The sequence below is a fragment of the Phocoena sinus genome, chromosome 1 (genome assembly GCF_008692025.1).
Source record: "Phocoena sinus isolate mPhoSin1 chromosome 1, mPhoSin1.pri, whole genome shotgun sequence".
NCBI lineage: Eukaryota > Metazoa > Chordata > Mammalia > Artiodactyla > Phocoenidae > Phocoena > Phocoena sinus.
Window position 1 is genome coordinate 146,227,454 of NC_045763.1, and position 20,346 is coordinate 146,247,799.

The 20,346-nt window shown below is 36.1% G+C and overlaps 1 protein-coding gene across 3 annotated transcripts in view; it reads left to right on the forward strand.

The window, feature by feature from the left end:
• The window catches only part of LPGAT1 (lysophosphatidylglycerol acyltransferase 1), a 64,662-nt gene that overhangs the window by 35,731 nt on the left and 8,585 nt on the right, over positions 1–20,346 (forward strand). For all 3 annotated transcript variants that reach the window (XM_032623673.1, XM_032623682.1, XM_032623664.1), the window contains 3 exons: positions 2,139–2,234; positions 5,308–5,581; positions 9,820–9,946. In XM_032623673.1, the coding sequence (XP_032479564.1) occupies positions 2,139–2,234; positions 5,308–5,581; positions 9,820–9,946 (497 nt within the window). The remainder of the gene's footprint in view (positions 1–2,138; positions 2,235–5,307; positions 5,582–9,819; positions 9,947–20,346) is intronic.

The following is a 20,346-nucleotide window of genomic DNA, read 5'->3' on the forward strand; positions in this document are numbered from 1 at the left end:
ACACTTCATTCTGTGTATAAAGCTCAAAGGTGTTACAGGTTGACTCCACTTGCTTTTTGTTTTGTTTCTTGGGGCACTTTCCAGCAAATTCCATCTAGTTCAGATCTCAATTTATCTAAACAAAGTGGTTATCGTTACAAAGCAAAACAAGATTCAAAAATGAGATGTTGGTGATTATTTTATTCTGCATTAATTGATTTGGGAATCAGTCTTTCATGTATGTATCTTTATTTTTTTTAAGTTATTTTATATGGTAAAACTGTTGGAATAGGAGTCATGTAAATGAACTATTCAGTGATACTGAAAAATTACATCAGAAGCTTGAATATTATTTGTGGGCTTTTATAATGTTTTTGTAAAAGCAGCACATGGATGTCAATGCTTAGTTTTTTCCTTATATGTTAGTTCATACAATTTGGTGCTCAGAGATGAAGTTTACATTTGTTATTCCTATAGGAACCAAAGTGGAACTCTGTTGCTTTCTTGATGGAGGCTGTAGTTTTCACTTTATTTATTTAAGGCTTATAACAAGGGATGCTGTTATCTCAGCAGGGGAGAACAATTAACCAATTCATTTACTAGATCCTGTTTACACTTACTTTTAATTTTGAAATTTGCTTGAAATAAAGTCTTCTGCTCTTGATATGGCTGTTAACTCTTATCAGCAGTGGATAATATTTTTGTGTTTAAGAAACTGAGTATTTTTATGCTGGCAAAGAGTAAGGCCTTGTATAAACTAACAAATACTCTTCATGATATAATAGAATGTGTAAATCATTCTACTAAATGAATTTTTAAAAATTTTACAGTGTATTTATTGACTAAATGAATTCTTTAATGTTCTTTTATTTTGGATATTTTTGTATTTTATATTTTTATAAATTTTATATTTACATCTTTATATTTTATGACTTTTAATATTTTAGCCATTAAGTTAAGGTCACATTTTATAAAGCCTTAGTGCTTATTAATTAAACGTGGAGCCCTCATTTGATAACTTAGGCATATTGTATTGTTTCAAAATAACTTTACAAGTTATGTAAGAATTTCCAAAGGTTTTGTTTACATAGAACAAATTGGAAATCATTAAGTTCAAATTTAAGAAGTTAATTCAGTTTTATTTGTTACCCAGTGATATGTATATACCTGTGACCTAGGAATCCAAGACTTGGAATCAAGACCTGTAATTTTTTTTTTTTAAGCACTAACATAACAATAAATATATTATGTTTAAATAGTCTAAATACAGCAAGTTAAAGAAAGATTGGTGGAGTAGATAAACATATTATTCAACAATATTCTGTCTAAAAGAAACTTACTTCAAATACACTGAACTAGTTAGTTTTAAGGTAAAGGATATAAATATAAATTATATATATCATGAACACATTAATCAAAGAAAACAGTGAGATTGGCCATATTAATATCAGAAAAAGTAACCTTCAAAGGAAAGAAAATTAATAGAAACAAAGAGGACCGTTACATAAGAGGACCAATCTTCCAGGAAGGCATAACAATCTTAAATGCATAAACACAAAACAACAAAACCTCAAAATGCATGAAGCAAAAACTGATAGAGATGAAAGGAGAAATAGATAAATACAAAATTATAGTTGGAGATTTTAATACCCATCTGTCAGCACCTGATAGAACTTATAGACAGAAAATCAACAATGATCTGGAACTCAACGACACCATCAACCAATAAAATCTAATCAAAACATGTAGAATACTACACCCCAAAACACAGAATACACGTTCTTTTTAATCGTCTGTGGAACATATACAATGATATTCTATGTCCTGGGCCATAAAACAAACTTCAATACATTTTAAACATTGACCTAATACAGAATAGGTTATCTTAATATAATGAAGTCAAATTAGAACTCAGTAGCAGAAAACAGCAGAGAAATCTCAAAATCCTTGGAAATTATACAACACATTTCTAAAGAATGCATGAAGACCTGTAATTTTTCATGTAGTGCTTTATTTGTAGAAGTAACATTAGATTTAAGATAGGTTAATTAAAATTATGCTTGGATGATTATACTTAAAATTTAGAGACTGGCTAGACTATAGTCAGGTTTTTTTTTTTTTTCTATTCAACATTTATTTCTTGCTTTTAAATATTTTAGGTTGTTGCTCAAATGATGTGGTTGATGGATCATATTTTTAAGTACACAAACTTTGGAATTGTTTCTCTAATTCACGGAGACTTCTTTATCAGACAGGTAAGTAATGAGCATTTTTTTCCACAATGATAGCCTGATCAATCTGATTCTTTATTGTAAAAAGAGGCATCACAAAACCAGTTATAATAGATAGAGCCAGCTCTAGTTATCTGAGGGAGCTGGGAATCTTTTTCCCTAAAACATTTATTTCAGTCTGAATTTGAGTATGCATAAACATTAAAATGCAAATATTTTAATCTCTACCCTCCTCGCTTCTAAACAGTTTACCAAGCGCCTGCCACATTCTCAGCTCTTCTGCTTCTTAGCTGTGTGAATTGGGCAAGTTATTTAACCTCTCAAAGTTTCCTCATTTTTCAAATGAGAATAATGGGTACTCCTCTCACAGAGTAGCTGTGTGGATTACATGAAGTAATACGTGTTACACGCTCAGAACAGTCCCTGCTACTTTCATCAACTTCATCATGACTACCACTATCATCATCTATATTATCACTGTTATTTTTATTTACAAGTCACCGTTATATGATACAGAAGGTATCTATGTTAGCAGTTGGGAGATTGTTAAATAAATAAGATTACCAGTCGGGAGAATGTTAAATAAATAAATAAGAGGAAATATTTTGCAAATTCATAGTATGAAAAGTGAGTGCGTCAAATTTCTGTAAATCCAGAAAAACCTTAGAGGAGAAGATGATATGTGGCATGCATTTAAAGAATGAGTACGGGTTTGATGGAGGAAGGTGGATTGGGAATGGGTCGTAAGCATTAGGGATAGTTTAGTATAGGAAAAAGAATAATACCCTCTCATCAAGTCAGCATACAGGGACTTCCCTGGCAGTCCAGTGGTTAGATTCCGCGCTTCCAATGCAGGGGCTGCGGGTTCAGTCCCTGCTTGGGGAACTAAGATCCCACATGCCCCGCAGCATGGCAAAAAAAAAAAATAAAAGAAGTCAGCACTACATTATAGTGTTTCCCTGGTATGCTACGTGCTTTATTTTCTCAAAAATGGATAACCAAAATATGATATCAAGAGTTTTTATGTATGATAATGCTACACTTATCTGGTGTTTATATATTTAGCCACTTCACCCTGGATGGTGCAGTACCTTACACATAGTAATTACATAATGAATTGCTGGTGAATCTAATTAAGCGTCTTCTGAGCATCACAAATTCAGAAATAAGCTAGAAGTGTGTAGAAAAACTTCTAAGCTCTATGAAAATAGTTCTCCCCAAACACATATATTATACTTTGCTCCAGACAGTTTTTTTAATATTTATTTATTTATTTAGCTGCACCAGGTCTTAGTTACAGCACACGGGATCTTTGTTGTGGCATGAGTACTCTTAGTTGTGGCATGCATGTGGGATCTAGTTCCCTGACGTGGGATCTAGTTACCTGACCAGGGATCGAACCCAGGGCCCTCTGCACTGGGAGCACAGAGTCTTAACCACTGGACCATCAGGGAAGTCCCCTCCAGACAGTGTTATATACAAAACATATTTTTGTTTTTCATGTTCTGTGTAATTGTCTAGTTTTTTCTGGAAACACCCTTGGTTTTTCTGAGCAGAGAGATGGAAAAAAGCAGGCACTGGAACCCTAGGAAGAATTGGGAATGGGGATTGGCCACAACAAGGTTGAGACAAAATAAACAATGATCAGAACAACTTAAGGAAGAAACTAACCTAATATCTTAGAGTGTCACTGGAGGCGAAGACAGGAGAGATTTACAAATTCATTTCTGAAGAGCAAAAATTTTTTCCCTGTTTGATAGTAATAAAAATCTATAACATGGGGGAAGGGGAGAGAAAAAAAGTATTAATGTTAAAGAAAATCTCTTGGGACTTTGCTACTAAACATTTTTGACAAGCTATTTCCAAGAATATTAAAAATATTTTACATGTACTCTAGGGAACTTAAAAGTAAAGCTTAATTATAATCAATTCAATTCTGTAAATTAGCTAAGAAAATTGTTACTTAGTTTGCATTTAGAATAATCTAGTCTAAAGACTGAAAGTGTACAAATTATTTTGGGGAGCTTCTGTAATTGTGTTGGCTGGAAAATTATTAGCAAATTGACCATACTGAAAGGAAGAACCTCCTTATATTTAGTCATGGGTTTTGGGCTTTCCTAAAAATGCTTCTAGGTTCCTCTTTTCGGTCTCCAAGTTATCCTCTTTCCTCTCTTTCCCTCACAACTAAGATCCAGTCTATCAGAATGTCCTGTTAGCTTTCAGATTTTTCCCTGAATGTGTGCACCTCTCATCGATATCCCACAGTTGAATCTCATCAAACTCCCTTGTCCAGACTCTACAGGAGTCTCCTCACTTATTTCCTATAGTCTTTTTGTCACTGGAGCCAGCAGGTTTTTTTTTTTTAAGTAAATAAGATCATGACTCTCCCTTTTTGAAAACTATCTAATGATGTTCCATCCCAAACTACTACTTAACCAAGCTCAAGGCCTTTCTTATATGTCCTCTGCCTCTCTCTGCAATTTTCAGCCACACTGACCTTGCCACAGTTCTCTGAACATGCCAAACATGTTCCCACCTCAGGGCCTTTGTCCTATTTCTCCTCATCACCTGGAGTACTCTGCCACTCATCTTCACATGGTTTATTCCCTCACATTATCAGCTCTTTGCTCAAATTTCACCTCCTTGGAGCTGCTTTTCCTGACCCTGTTGAGCGTCTCTAGTCTCTTACTCTTCTTCCTAACCTTATCACCAGTTGCATTGTACATATGCACATATACATATGTATTATATATCTTCCCCATTCAAGTAAGCTTCGTGAGGGTCTCTTATTTCTCTATCTCCAGGACAGTGCCTGGCAAGTAAGTAGTAGGTACTCAGTAAATACTCACTGATGATGAATGAATGAACTTTTCGGGTACAATTAGAGCAATTTTTTTCTGCAGGAGGAAGGGTTTATTTATGTAAGTGCTAATAACTTACTTTTTCCAGTATGGTCAAAAGGGGAAGTAAGTGGGGGGGAAATCACTATTCTAGCCTATGATTGGGATTTACTCTAGAAGCAGTTATTTCTATTTAATTTTACAGCCTTTAAATTTCAAATGTGACTGTACTTACTCTATGTGTGTCTACCTTCTAGGGAAAATCTCATCGTGACCAACAGCTTCTTCTTCTCAAGAAGCACCTAGAAAATAATTACAGGAACAGAGATCGAAAATGGATTGTTCTGTTTCCAGAAGGGGGCTTCCTCAGGAAGAGGCGAGAAACCAGTCAGGCATTTGCCAAGAAAAATAACTTGCCATTTCTTACACATGTCACTTTGCCAAGGATTGGGGCAACAAAAATTATTCTGAGTGCACTTGTAGCACGACAGGAAAATGGAAGTCCAGCAGGAGGAGATGCTAAGGAATTAGGTATGATGGCTTTTAGCATTTTTTTCTTTTCTTGGAATTAAAGGATTTTCTGGAGTTCCAGAAGATAACATTGTTCTTTTTTATATTTATAATTTTTGTCAAACAGAAATAATACTGAGGGAGAAGATGAAAATATAACTTTTTAATGTTTCTACAAAAGTAGTCCATGCTTACAATAATTTATTCAAATAATATAGGAATGTATAAAGTCGAAGGTATCTCTCCCTTACTGTACACCTTACTCGTGGCCATTCCCACTGCTGCAGTCAACATTCCTGTAAATATCCTTACAGATTTGTGGAACATGTCTGTAGTATTAATTTGTAGAAGTGGAATTGCTGGATTAAAAGATACAGGAATAGAAATGACAAATTTGAGAAACTAGTCATAGATATGCAAATGGAATTATAATTATTTATATTTTTTGCAGTTATCAAATTTAGAAAGTTTTTTTGTTTTTAATACAGAGAATGAGTTTAATGAAGTTTGGCAGTATTTACTAAGAGTCTTAAAATGTTGATAAATTACTCAGTTATTCTACTGCAAATAATACTTATCAAAAGGGAATGATCTGAAATACTGGCAAAGTAGTTTATCACAGCATTATTTCTAATGGCAAGAAATTGGAAATAGCCAGAAGAGAGAACAGATAAGTAATTATTAAATATCCATCTAACAGAATACAACACAGCCATTACAAATGATGTTTATTGGCTTGGAAAATTCTTATGCTCTATAATATTAACGGGGTGGGAGAAACATACAACTCTTGTGTAAACAATATGAGCTCAAATATGTAAATAATAAGGCAGTAGAAAATCAGTGAAAGGAAAGATTTCAGAATATTAGCAGTGATTGCTTCTCTGAGTTGTAACATTATGGATAATTTTCCTCCATTTCTTAATACTTTTCTGAATTAAAAAAATATAGTGAGTATGTATTACTTTTATGGCCAGTAAAAAGTAAACCATACTCAAAGATGCAACTGTGGACTTCCCTGGTGGTGCAGTGGTTAAGAATCCGCCTGCCAATGCAGGGGACATGGGTTTGATCCCTGGTCCGGGAAGATCCCACATGCCACGGAGCAACTAAGCTCATGTGCCACAACTACTGAGGCCTATGCTCTATAGAGCCCGTGAGCCACAACTACTGAAGCCTGCGCACCTAGAACCTGTGCTCCGCAACAAGGGAAGCCACCACAGTGAGAAGCCCAGGCACCGCAACGAAGCCACAACTAGAGAAAGACCGCGCGCAGCAACGAAGACCCAATGCAGCCAAAAATAAATAAATTTATTTATTTTAAAAAACAAACAAAACTGAACAAAAAAGATGCAACTGTCTTGGAGATAGCCTAGTGAATTGTGCATATTTGCAGAAGATATTTGTGCCAACAGCATGAAGACTGTTTTGAACTACTTTATCCAAGACACTATGAAAGTTTGGTGATAAATTATAAATTAAAAAGCTGAAAGAAACTTACTAGGCCTGTTTCCGTAACAACATTTTGCTATTTCTTTTAATATTCTTCAGATAAAATAAAATGGGAATGATTGGCCCTCAGAAATATGTGTTATTTTAGGTGATGGTAAGGACCAAACATGGAAATAATGCCCGTGAGATTGTGCTGAGCTTTCCTCTCATTTGTTTTTTCCAAACAGCTGCCTGGCAGTCAGCTCTCTTAATGTTTCATCATCTATTAAAAAGACAAATTGAAAGAATCTTTTAATAGAAAAGGAAGGTTCAGAATAGCTTCACTGCTGTAGAGACACTGTGGCAATGTCAGCCAAGCCAAAGCTTGAAGGCAAAGGTCTTCCAAATAGGATTAATTGCACTAATAAATACCGCTGCTTTTAAGTAGTTTTACCCAGTCAATACCCTGTGGTCTAGATCTCAGAGAAATGAATGGGCACTTGTCATACTGATTACACAAGAGGGAAGAAAAATGGTTTTTTCTTTTGGAGAGAAGCAATCTCTGTTTATAACCTAAGTGAAATTATTTATTACTTAGTTAAAATTTAGGCCTCTCGCCTTCTGAGATGGCCCACACTCTGTCTGTAGAGTGTGATTCTCCCAGGGCCAGTCTTGCTTTTCAAGATGGACAGCATTCTGTCTATGGAATGTGTATCTCTCTAAATAAATCCACTTCTTACCTATCAAGAAAAAATTTTTTATTCTAGCAGTTCAGGAAAATCATAAGAAATTTTAGAAAACCGTATACCCCCAAACTAGTTTTATTTAGATTTTACCATTTGCTTCTCTGCTTTGGTATGGACATTTTGTGTTTTATTTTCTTTAGTATTCATACTCACTCTTTAGTATTTTATTCCATATAAACACAAACCATGCCTTCATGTCTGTTTTAATGTGCGGTCAGTCCCTACACATATAAAAATTAAGTTGTATCTAATTAACTTTAGGTTTTTATATATTTATTTATTTTGGCCGCCCCGTGCGGCACGTGGGATCTTAGTTCCCCGACCAGGGATTGAACCTGTGCCCCCTGAAATGGAAGTGCGGAGTCTTAACCACTGGACCGCCAGGGAAGTCCCTCTAATTAACTTTAAAAGGATTAGTATTTTTTTGTTTATTGTATGATTTAATAGATATTAAACTGAACTCTGGTGATTTTTCCCAACCATTTTATTATAAAAATTTTCAAACATACATAAAAGTTGAAATAATTTTGCAGTTAATATCCATGAGCTGGCCAACTAGATTTTATAATTAACACTTTACTATATTTGCTTTATCACATCTCTCCCCATCCTTCTATCCATCTATTAGTCCATCTTGGTTGTTTTTTTTTAATGCATTTCAAAGTAAGTTGCAGACATCGGTGTACTTTACCCCTAAACATTGTAGCATGTACATCACTGGTAGCTTGTTAAAATGTATCTCTTTACATACATTCTGTTCCTTTAGCAATATGTTATTTAAAAATTAAATTTTTTAAGCTTATGTCTTATATGATTATTTCTTCCCCTTCAGAATGTTGTCTAAAATTTTAAAAGAATTTAAGGCCAGTTTTTAATTATTTGATATTTTGATTATTTCTTCCCCTTCAGAATGTTGTCTAAAATTTTAAAAGAATTTAAGGCCAGTTTTTAATTATTTGATATTTTAAGTAAAATATTATTGATTCCTACTGTACATTTGGCCTTATATTTAAAAATAAGTTTTATTTTTTTAGGGATCCTTTAAATACTTCAAACAAAGGATAGACCATTACACTTTAAAGTCTAGCTATCAGCATTCTCTTTGAGAATTCCCGTCTCAATTCTTTTTTTTTAACATCTTTATTGGGGTATAATTGCTTTACAATGCTGTGTTAGTTTCTGCTTTATAACAAAGTGAATCAGTTATACATACACATATGTTCCCATATCTCTTCCCTCTTGCGTCTCCCTCCCTCCCACCCTCCCTATCCCACCCCTCCAGGCGGTCACAAAGCACCGAGCTGATCTCCCTGTGCTATGCGGCTGCCTCCCACTAGCTCTCTACCTTACGTTTGGTATATGTCCAAACGTAACATATGGTATATGTCCATGCTTCTTGCTCAACTTTGTAGTCCGTGCTGGGAATAAAAACAGCGTGCAGAGGACCAAAGTAAACAGAACTTGCCCAGCGCCTCTCACAACGGTAGTTACCTGTTGTACCTACCAAAGGGCAGACAGATTTATTGCTTTATTTTTATATAACTCTTGCTAAAATGGGAGGAGTTTTTTGTTTGTTTTGAACAAGAGCAGCAACTGATGATCATGTGCATCAATAAAATGCTTAATTTTTTTGCCTTATTTCAATATTTATTAATGCCTCCCAAGTATCAGAAAACTTGGTGTTTGTATTATATGGTGTTATATTTGGTGAGTGGAGTTTTTTGTTTTAAGGTCTGCTTTTCGCTTTTGTGATGTGATACTTTAGCTACTGACTTTTTTTGTAGGCCAGTTTTTATGAGTGATAAAATGTAAATTAGACATTGATACTGCATAATTGTATTGAATGCTTAAATGATGCATGTCCAATAAACGATAGCACTCTGTTGTTTAATTTGTTTGAGATTCAGCCATTTTATAATGTAATAGGAAATGCTTAATTTCATCCGAAGTGCATCATATAGAACAGTAACGCCAAAGTTCATTCTCTTAAAGCAAAGGACGTATCAGTATGCTTTATAATTCTATACTAGGTTATTTGCTGCAAATAATATAAAAATTGATCCAATTTTATATTGTTCTCAGACAGCAGATCAAAAGGCCTCCAGTGGATAATAGATACAACCATAGCTTATCCCAAAGCTGAACCCATAGATATTCAAACCTGGATCCTTGGATACAGGAAACCAGTAGTCACACATGTACATTACAGGTAAGAATTACACATTAGTACTCAGCGTAAAGCCAACATAAAGTACTATCTCAGGACATTGTGAATGTTTTAATATTAAATTATAATTGATAGTGAAAACAGTTGGCTCAAAATCATTCTTATGCTGAATTTTTAATATGAAAATATCATTTGAAGTAGTTATTTTCACTGAGTGATAAAAGTCTCTAAAAATGGCATTCTAGAGGCACTATGATTATTTGATCGCCTAACACTCTTGAGTGAAAGTAATTAACTTAAAGGGCAAATATCAAGGATAAATATGTACTCAACTGGGGTAAGTAGATTTGTATTAATAGAAATGGAATTTGTTTTTAAATCATTAAGTCATGTAAGATTTTCTAAATGATTGAATTGATAATTTAGCAATGACTTACACTTCCAAATTTTTAATATTTTAATATGCCTATGTCTTTTGCATGAACAACAGCAAAACCATTTATTGAATATTCTGCAACAGCTCCTTGAGATTTTTTTAATATAGACCTTTCTTTTTTTAAAGTGTTTGAGGTAAATGTGTATAGGTATTCATATCAAAAAATGATGCTGATAGGACCTGGATAGAATTGATTGCTTTATAAGCCATTTATCTCCTCGTCAAAGATCTCAACACATGGCAACTAAGTTACTAAGGGAGTAGTTGGTCCCAAGGAAGATCACAATTGCCACAAAAGCCTGCCTTTAAAGAGGAAAACTACTCAAATTACATATCCATTGGAAGTAAATAGGTAACATATTTTCATAGGTGTAAACCATTAGAGTTTTCAAATATAAAAACGAAGTTAGGGCTTCCCTGGTGGCGCAGTGGTTGAGAGTCCGCCTGCCGATGCAGGGGACACGGGTTCGTATCCAGGTCCAGGAAGATCCCACATGCCGCGGAGCAGCTGGGCCCGTGAGCCATGGCCGCTGAGCCTGCGCGTCCAGAGCCTGTGCTCCGCAACAGGAGAGGCCACAACAGTGAGAGGCCCGCGTACTGCAAAAAAAAAAAAAAAAGTTAACCATCACAATAGTCTACATAGAAAACCCGAGAAACTGAGTTCACCTTCTATTTATAGAGTTTAGCAATCTTGATATAAAATCATCACAGAAAAAAATCAATATTATCCCTTTTTACTGACATAAATAGAAAATGTAATTTTTTTAAAGATACTTATCTGAGAAGCAAGAAGACTATAAAGTATCTACCAATAAAACTTAAGAAAAAATGTAGAAGACTTTTATGAAGGAAAATATAAAACTGCATCGAAGAACATAAAAGACCTGAATAAGTGGAAAGAGATACTGTGTTCATAGAGGGGAAGGCTGAAAATTATAGAGATGTCAGTTCTCCCAAATTAATCTATAAATTTAACATAATTGCAAATACATTATATCCAGGAGGATTATGATCAGAATCCAGGAGGGTTTTTCTGGAAACTTGACAAATGGTTCTAAAATTCATTTGAGAGAGTAAAGATAAATGAATAGCTAAGGTAGTGTTGAAGATGAACAAGACAGAGGAATTCTTCCTACCAGATGTCAAGGCTTAGTGTAATTAAAGCAGTGTGGTATGAGGGCAGGGTCAGATCAATGGAAAGATTAGAAAAGCCACATTTACTTGGGAACATGTGTATGATTGATGATTTTCTAATTATATTTCTTATAGTTGACAGTTATAAAGGTGATATTTGAAGCCCATCCCATAAAGTAGTGTTACTTCTTAGATACTGCATTTAAATTCTGAAAAACACAATCAGCGAGACATCATATACCATATTTCACCCATTAAGATACATGTTTTTTCACATGTTAACATCTCTGAAACTGAGAGGCATCTTAAAAACCAGTATAATAAAGGCTTAGTTATAATTTAATTGTATATTTGGCATGCAGCGCTTAAAAATCCAAAAAGTAATTGCTACCTCTCCCCTGTCCCCCCCCATCCCCCCAAAAAAGGCAGCGCAGTGACTGCTGGATGGTTGGTATTTGACTGTTGACAGTGAATGCCTCTGGGGAGGGAATCTTACTTCTCTTTGTACTATTTTAGGCCATTTTTTTTTTTTTTTTTTACAGTGTGAATGTATTAATTGAAAAAAGAAATTGCCCACAATTTAGAATTTTGGTTTAATAATCATTTGAGTAATTGCAACAAAAGCATTTTCGTCAGGTAGTTATAAGAATTTAATAAGTTCACATTTAAAATGCATACTATTTAATAGATACCAAATAGATTTTTACCCCTTTAAATCAAGGTATTGAAATGCTCAAATTATATAATCTAGATTTTCATATTCTAGTGTTTCATCCATAATTTTTGTGAGGCTTAAATTTCTATAATAATTTTTTAGTATAAAATCTAGAATAAAGTAGAATATAATTAATATAGTAAAAATCAGTTATTCAACATAATGAGGTTTCACGTCACCTTTTCCCAGTAACTGTGAGTAACACTAAAGTGGTTCACACCTAAGTGGTATACACAGGTACTAATGATGCCGGTTTAGAGGTTTACCACCCTCAGCCCTGGCCCCCAAATTACTTACCTGGGAGTGAGGTCATTAGATTGCCTCTTGAACTAAAAGTGGCTTTTTTCCCCAGGAGAAGGAAACATTGTCCTGTCTTCAGTTTTTCTTATGGGCCTTTTGTCTATCAGCACTTACAATTATTGCTCATTTCACCTCTACTTCTGATTCTCTTCTTCCTGTCTGCTTTTCTTGTCATCTCTTGTTTTCTATTGCTTTGCCTCTGGGCCCTAGCTTTTCCCTGGAAAAGGCTGGATGTTTTAGTCATAAGTCACTATTCAAAGCTTCCAGTTGGAAAATGGAAAGTTACACATTGAATTTAATCTTCAAGTTTTTAGTTCTGCTTGACTGATTTTATTTATGTTCACCACCCCCAGGTTCTTTTTTCTTTTCTGCCCCAGCAGTTGTTTTCCCTTTTCTTTAAGAAAACAAGCGTTTTAATTTGGCACCATTCAGGATGCTGGTGGTATTAAATAAGTGGTCTTAATTGAGGTTTGACTGTATTATGGATTGAATTCTGTGTTTCTGTAATGAAGTTGAAGATTTGAAAGAGGTGAATCATCATTTCAAATAAGATAAAATCTCTATCCTCTAGTTAGAAGATATGCTTAATTTCTTCTTAAATGTTTATAAGAAGTTATAGATATACATGAAAGAAATTTTTAATGTTAACATAGAACCAAGACATAACCTAAAATCTGATTTGCTAAGTCATTTTTCAATATATGAATCTGGACATAATAAGCTTTGGAAATGAAGTGCTCTATCCCACCTTGTTGGCCCTCTGGGGGCTCACCATGTCTTTTTTCACTTTCAGATTTCTCTAGAGTCAAGGACAATGCCTGCCATTGGTATTCAAAAAATGCTTTTCATTTTCTAATTAAGTTTTGTTGGAAATATTATGTCCCCCAAATTTTCAAAAAAATTCTTAGAGTTTAAATTTTAAGTGAATAGTGGTTAAGCATAACTCTCACTGATCATTATTTATATTTTAGTTACATAAAGTCATTGGATTGGATCTGAGAAGTAGAAAGGGCTAGCTAGGTCTTTTTGTCTAACCTTCCATTTAATACAGGAATACACACACAAACACACAGAGATTACTTAAGTATAGACCTTCTCTAGGAGCCTGTTTTTAGTCCTCTTTTTTTTTCCTGTGGAGGTTGAGTCCATAATAGGAGACTATGTAGCAGTGGATCCTCTGTAGGTGTACCTCTAGCTCTCAGTCTTTCTGCCGGGTTCCAAATCCTCACTTAATTTCCTTGCCTCCACCTGGATACCCTGTTGCTTCTTCAAACCTAGTATGTCTAGAACTGAACTCATTTTCCTTCACACCAACTTGTTTCTCCTGGCTTTCCAATTGGGGTTTATGGTGACATCATTCTGCCCTAACCCAGAATAAAAATTTTGGAGTTCTTTGACTCTTACACTTTAAAATTTTATCCTCTCTCTCAAATCCAGCCACCATTTCCTGTGAAAGGTACCTCTGCAATGTTTGTTTCTATTCCCTCTTTTTATTTCAATGCAATAGCCTAGCTCAGATTTCATTACTTCTTACCTGGAGTATATTTGCCTATTAAATATTCCCTTTATTGACAACCCTCAGAAAGGGAGAAAATATTTGCAAACAAAACAACTGACAAAGGATTAATCTCTTAAATATACAAGCAGCTCATGCAGCTCAATATCAAAAAAACAAACAGCCCAATCCAAAAATGGGTGGAAGGCCTAAATAGACATTTCTCCAAAGAAGACATACAGATTGCCAACAAACACATGAAAGGATGCTCAACATCACTAATCATTAGAGAAATGCAAATCAAAACCACAATGAGGTATCACCTCACACTGGTCAGAATGGCCATCATCAAAAAATCTACAAACGATAAATGCTGGAGAGGATGTGGAGAAAAGGGAACCCTCTTGCACTGTTGGTGGGAATGTAAATTGATACAGCCACTATGGGGAACAGTATGGAGGTTCCTTAAAAAACTAAAAATAGAACTACCATATGACCCAGCAATCCCACTACTGGGCATATACTCTGAGAAAACCATCTGTCATACAGAATGAAGTAAGTCAGAAAGAAGAAAACAAATACCGTATGCTAACACATATATATGGAATCTAAAAAAAAAAAAAAAAAAAAAAATGGTTCTGATGAACCCTAGGGGCAGGACAGAAATAAAGACGCAGACGTAGAGAGTGAACTTGAGGGCATGGGGAGGGGGAAGGGTAAGCTGGGATGAAGTGAGAGAGTGGCATGGACATATATGCACTACCAAATGAAAAATAGATAGCTAGTGGGAAGCAGCACATAGCACAGGGAGATCAGCTCTGTGCTTTGTGACCACCTAGAGGGGTGGGATAGGGAGGGTGGGAGGGAGGCGTATGGGGATATATGTACACATATAACTGACTCACTTTGTTATACAGCAGAAACTAACACCATTGTAAAGCAATTATACTCCAATAAAGATGTTAAAAAATAGATTCCCTTTATTGATATTGATACTTCACCCTGTGTTATTTATTTCACTGCTATTCTCCTCTTCCTAAAGCATGGTACCTTTTTTTTTTGTTTCTTTTCTTGTTTCTTTATTCCTTTGTTTCTGTCTTTTTTCTTTTCTTTTTTTTGTTATAGACATTGGTGGGACACTTGGCAAAATTTGAGTGAAATCTGTAGATTGTAGATTAGGTAATAGTATCAGTGTTGATTTCCTGATTTTGATCATTGCAGCATGGTTATATAAGAGACTGTTCTTGTATTTAGAAAATGCTCATGGGAGTGTTCAGGGGGCACACCATCTGTAACTTACTCTCAAAAATTGAGGAAAGATCATATATATACATATATATATATATATATACACATATATCAGAAAATATATGCATCAGAAAATATATATATGGAGAAAAATAATGATAAAGTAAATATGGGAAATAATGATATTTGGGGAATCTGGGTGAAGCATATATATGAATTCTTTGTACTATTTTTTGTAACTTTTCTTTGAGTCTGAAATTATTTCAAAATAAAAATTATTTTAAAAGTCATTAGGGAGATATGGAAAAATCTCTGTACCTTCCCCTCAATTTTGCTGTGAACCTTAGACTACTCTAAAAAAAAAAAGCCTTAAGAAAAATTTTTAAACGTCATTAGACTCATGGAAAACATAATAGTGATTCTCTTAAGCAAATATACCAACCTTATATTTTGCTTACTGGATAGTTCAGTTCATTCCGGAAGCATCTGTGTCTCAAAGGATGTAATACGATAAAAGATACAATAAATAAATTTGAGGTGTAAACAATGCCATCTCATTGTTTATGCCCTCAAGTGGCATGTTAGTTTGCTATGGCTTTGACTCTTCCAAGGAGCAGGACTCAAGGGGAAGGCGTAACAGGCTCAATTGTCCCTGACTGTGAAGGGAAGCAGTAGTCTAGGTGCTGAGTATTTGCCATCTCCCTTTCTACAGAAACCTTAAAAAGTCACTCAAAATTCTCTCCTATATGACCCTAGGTTTGCTACCTTAGAGCCTTGGTTTATTCCTCTATTAAAGTGGAAAAAAGTTTATATCTGAGTTGCTGAAATTTTTTTTCACATAGCTGAGTGGGTTTTTTTTTAAACCTTTCTAGTGGATGCAGGAGGAAGCTACAAATATTACGTTTTAGAATGTTGAGGATGAGGCCTGAGCAGCTTACCTAAGGACGATGGCTCAAAGCAAAACTTCTGGGAATTGAGTGCTGGGAGATCTTCTGATACGTTAAATTTGACAGGATCTGTTCTTGTCCATAAATCTATTTTTGGTGACAAGCAGTTTCCGCATTTCTGAGTTATTCTTGTCATACCAGCCCTGGTGGTGTCAGTTAACTGTACCTGTGGTATTGTGGCTGTCTCCAGATGGCACCTCATCATGTTTTATGCTGGCGGATTACTTTGCATTTAATTCAGTTCAGCAAACTTGAGTTCCCACAAAGGAGCAGGCACTGATGTGCACATGGGTATGCAAAGATGAGTATAGCACAGTCTGATAGAGGAAACAGACACACAAGAAAATAAATAGAACATAAACTAATAAGCATAGTTATGAAGGACAGCGTTGGCACTGAGGAGGAATTATTATCTGTAGGAGAGGAGGAGGAGGAAGCCAAAGGAGCAGAGGACAAAGGTAGAAGAAAGCCAAATCCTTATCTTCCTTAGTAGGAAGTCAATGAATACACTTTAAATTGGACAGTCTAGCATGTTTATAAGCAATGTGGAAGTGAACAGCAAAAGAAAGTTGAAAGGGGTTGTATCTGGGGAACAGGGATCTGACGAGGGAAAAAATAGTCTATTATTTTTCATTGTGAACCTTGTACTGCTCTGATTCTTGAAAGCTATATGCATATTGTTACTCTGTTAAAAATTTGTTTTAAGTTTTTTAATCCTACTGACTCTTTTAGGACAGCTCAAGTGATGCCTTTTCCATGTAGCCTATGTCATAAGTAGACATGCACACCTCTTCATTTAAACTTACACAGAAATTGTTTAAACTCCTTATTTAACATTTACCACATTCTGATTTTAGACATTTTGCTTGTCTGATCCCTCTGCTAGGTTATTAGGTTTTAGAAAGCACAAACAGTTTATCTTCTTCAGTGCTTATTAGCTCCTAATATGTAGTTGACATAATTGAATTGAGGATTTAGCCATGGTGTTTGTTAGCTCACGTTTGGGAGTCTTTGTGGCATGAAAATTCTAGTGAGAATGTATAAGGTGCCAGCTAAGCATTATTTTATATCTTCTTTTTGAAAGTATAATTTATCTAGTGCTCTTAAATCTAATACTGTGGATTTTGGTGGAATACTCTGTGTTTAAGAGCACATTCTGGATTACTGATAATAATTTTTATTTCTTGAAAATTAAGAGCTAAGTTTTCATTGGATAGCTATTGGTATTGGAAAGATTTGTTTCTGTTATTTATTTATATCCCACAAGAACTCCTTTTATTTGATTCCAAGAGGACTGGTATTCAGTACATTTGACACTCTGCCATATTAGAAGATTAGTTGTTTTAATATTTTAATCCCATGGTGACCAAGGAATCAGAGTAATAGAGGTAGACTGCTCTTGAGGGAGCATTTGGTCTGCCCTCCTGGCTGCCTCCTAAGGCAAGAGAATGTCCCAGCTGCTCTAGGCGAATGGAAGGGTAGGTTTTCGGTTAAAACACAGCCCCACTCCCACACTCACCCCATTTAAAGCAATAGGTATTTCACCAACCTCACCACATTCTTTCAAGAGTTTAATTGGTAAACCCAAACTTCCTCTATTAATTCAGCCTTATATTCAATGTCACTTTTCTCCTTATAAAGCTGCTTTAAGTACTATTTCAGGAAATCAGGAAATTCTTTTTCTTCCTTCCTTCCTTTCTTTCTTCCTTTCTTTCTTTCATTTATTATTGGCTGGGTTGGGTCTTTGTTGCTGTGCACGGGCTTTCTCTAGTTGTGGCGAGCGGGGGCTACTCTTCATTCATACTCTTCATTGGGTCTTTGTTGCTGTGCACGGGCTTCTCATTGCTGTGGCTTCTCTAGTTGTGGAACACGGGCTCTAGGCACGTGGGCTTCAGTAGTTGTGGCACGCAAGCTCAGTAGTTGTGGCTTGCAGGCTCTAGAGCGCAGGCTCAGTAGTTGTGGCTCACGGGCTTAGCTGCTCCGCAGCATGTGGATCTTCCCAGACCGGGGCTCAAGCCCTTGTCCCCTGCATTGGCAGGCAGATTCTTAACCACTGCGCCACTAGGGAAGCCCAAGGATATTCTTTATCTCTATGGTTCTTTCTTAGTTATCCTTAGGTTGATTAGACCTGCTTTTATATTTATAGAAATAGTATATTTTTAGAGGTTAAAAAGTAATACAGGGCTTCCCTGGTGGCGCAGTGGTTGAGTCCGCCTGCCGATGCAGGGGACACAGGTTCGTGCCGCGGTCCAGGAAGATCCCACATGCTGCGGAGCGGCTGGGCCTGTGAGCCATGGCCGCTGAGCCTGCACGTCCGGAGCCTGTGCTGCGCCACGGGAGAGGCCACAACAGTGAGAGGCGCGCGTATTGCAAAAAAAAAAAAATTATAATAATACAAATAATTTCCCAAACCATTGGACTGTACCTAGTGTGGTAGAGGTAAATAGTTTAAAGAGCACTACTTATATTACAAAACTGTGTTAAGACAGTATTAAATTATCTAAAAGTAAAAAGTCAGTAATACCATTCATTTAAAAAATAAAATTTGATTTTTAAGTTTAAATTGTTAATTTTTAATTTTAAAACATTCCCTAAATCAACTATACTACAATTTTAAAAAAAACAAAAAACACTTCCACGGAAGAAACAAACAAACAAAACATTCCACTAGTATCAGGATGATGTTAACTGACTTTCCTAAAAATCCAAATATTAAGGACATTTAATTTGGCAAAAAGAAAAATAAACAAATGATTAAATTTCCTGAATAGTTATATTTCCTGCATAGCTCTGGGCATCTCCCTGTATCCGCTGGCTTTATTCTGCTGGAGTCTGCCTCATACATACATAGTTCAAGGGTTACCCAGAGATCTAAGTGGGGATTGTACTCAGAAGTCGTGGCTCCCACTCAGTGCTTACTTCTTTCTGGGATTCCTCACTTTACAACTGCTATGGTCACCCTAATCTCTGTCCTCCGATTCTTCAACCAGTAAGACTTACGTAGGGGAACTATTCTCAGGTTAAAAGCTATAAAAACTGGAAAACCAGTGCCATTCCTGTCTGCCAAGTGTTGACTCTGCTCCAATCTGCCTGCCTTTAGTCACTCTCCAGTGCCTTCCACCAATTACTTTTTGCATTTTGTCCAGAATTTATAACTGTTACCTATGAATTACTCTACAATTACAAGAAGCAGAACTCCTCTCATTTTTTTCTTTTTTTTTTTCGGTATGCGGGCCTCTCACTGTTGCGGCCTCTCCCGTTGCGGAGCACAGGCTCCGGATGCGCAGGCCCAGCGGCCATGGCTCACGGGCCCAGCCGCTCCACGGCATGTGGGATCTTCCCGGACCAGGGCATGAACCCGTGTCCCCTGCATCGGCAGGCGGACTCTCAACCACTGCGCCACCAGGGAAGCCCCTCTCTCATTTTATTGTAATGGATGTTAAAGATCACAGGGAGAGGTGACTTTTAAGAGGTGAAAGAATAGATTTTGCTCTTAAGTATGCCCCCCATTAACTTCTCTGGCCTTTTAAAGTAGTACTGCACTGTGCCAAAATGACTATAAACATAGGCACCAAAGTCACATGGCAGTACTTACTCACATGTTTATCTATGATTCAGAATATTTTTATTAAGGTTAATATTAAAATGAAAACATAATCTGTTTTCTTAAAGAGAGCTCATAGATGGATTCCCAAGAATGTGTCCCCAAATTGGCATATCCCAGTTGTGAAACACTGCTAGCCATCTTCTATACCTAAATCAGTGCCTTCTGATTTTATTATTCTCCAGCTTAAAAATCTTTCTGTGAGAGGCATTCTCATAAATTGCTAGTATAAAGTGGTATAATCTTTATGAAGACAATGTACCAACATCTTTCAAAATTACTAACACATTTAGCCTTTGACTTAGCAGTTTCACTTCTGGATTTTTTTTTTTTTTTTTTTTTTTTTTTTTTTTGCGGTACGCGGGCCTCTCACTGTTGTGGCCTCTCCCATTGCGGAGCACAGGCTCCGGACGCACAGGCTCAGCGGCCATGGCTCACGGGCCCAGCCGCTCCATGGCATGTGGGATCTTCCCGGACTGGGGCACGAACCCATGTCCCCTGCACCAGCAGGTGGACTCTCAACCACTGCGCCACCAGGGAAGCCCCTCACTTCTGGAGTTTTA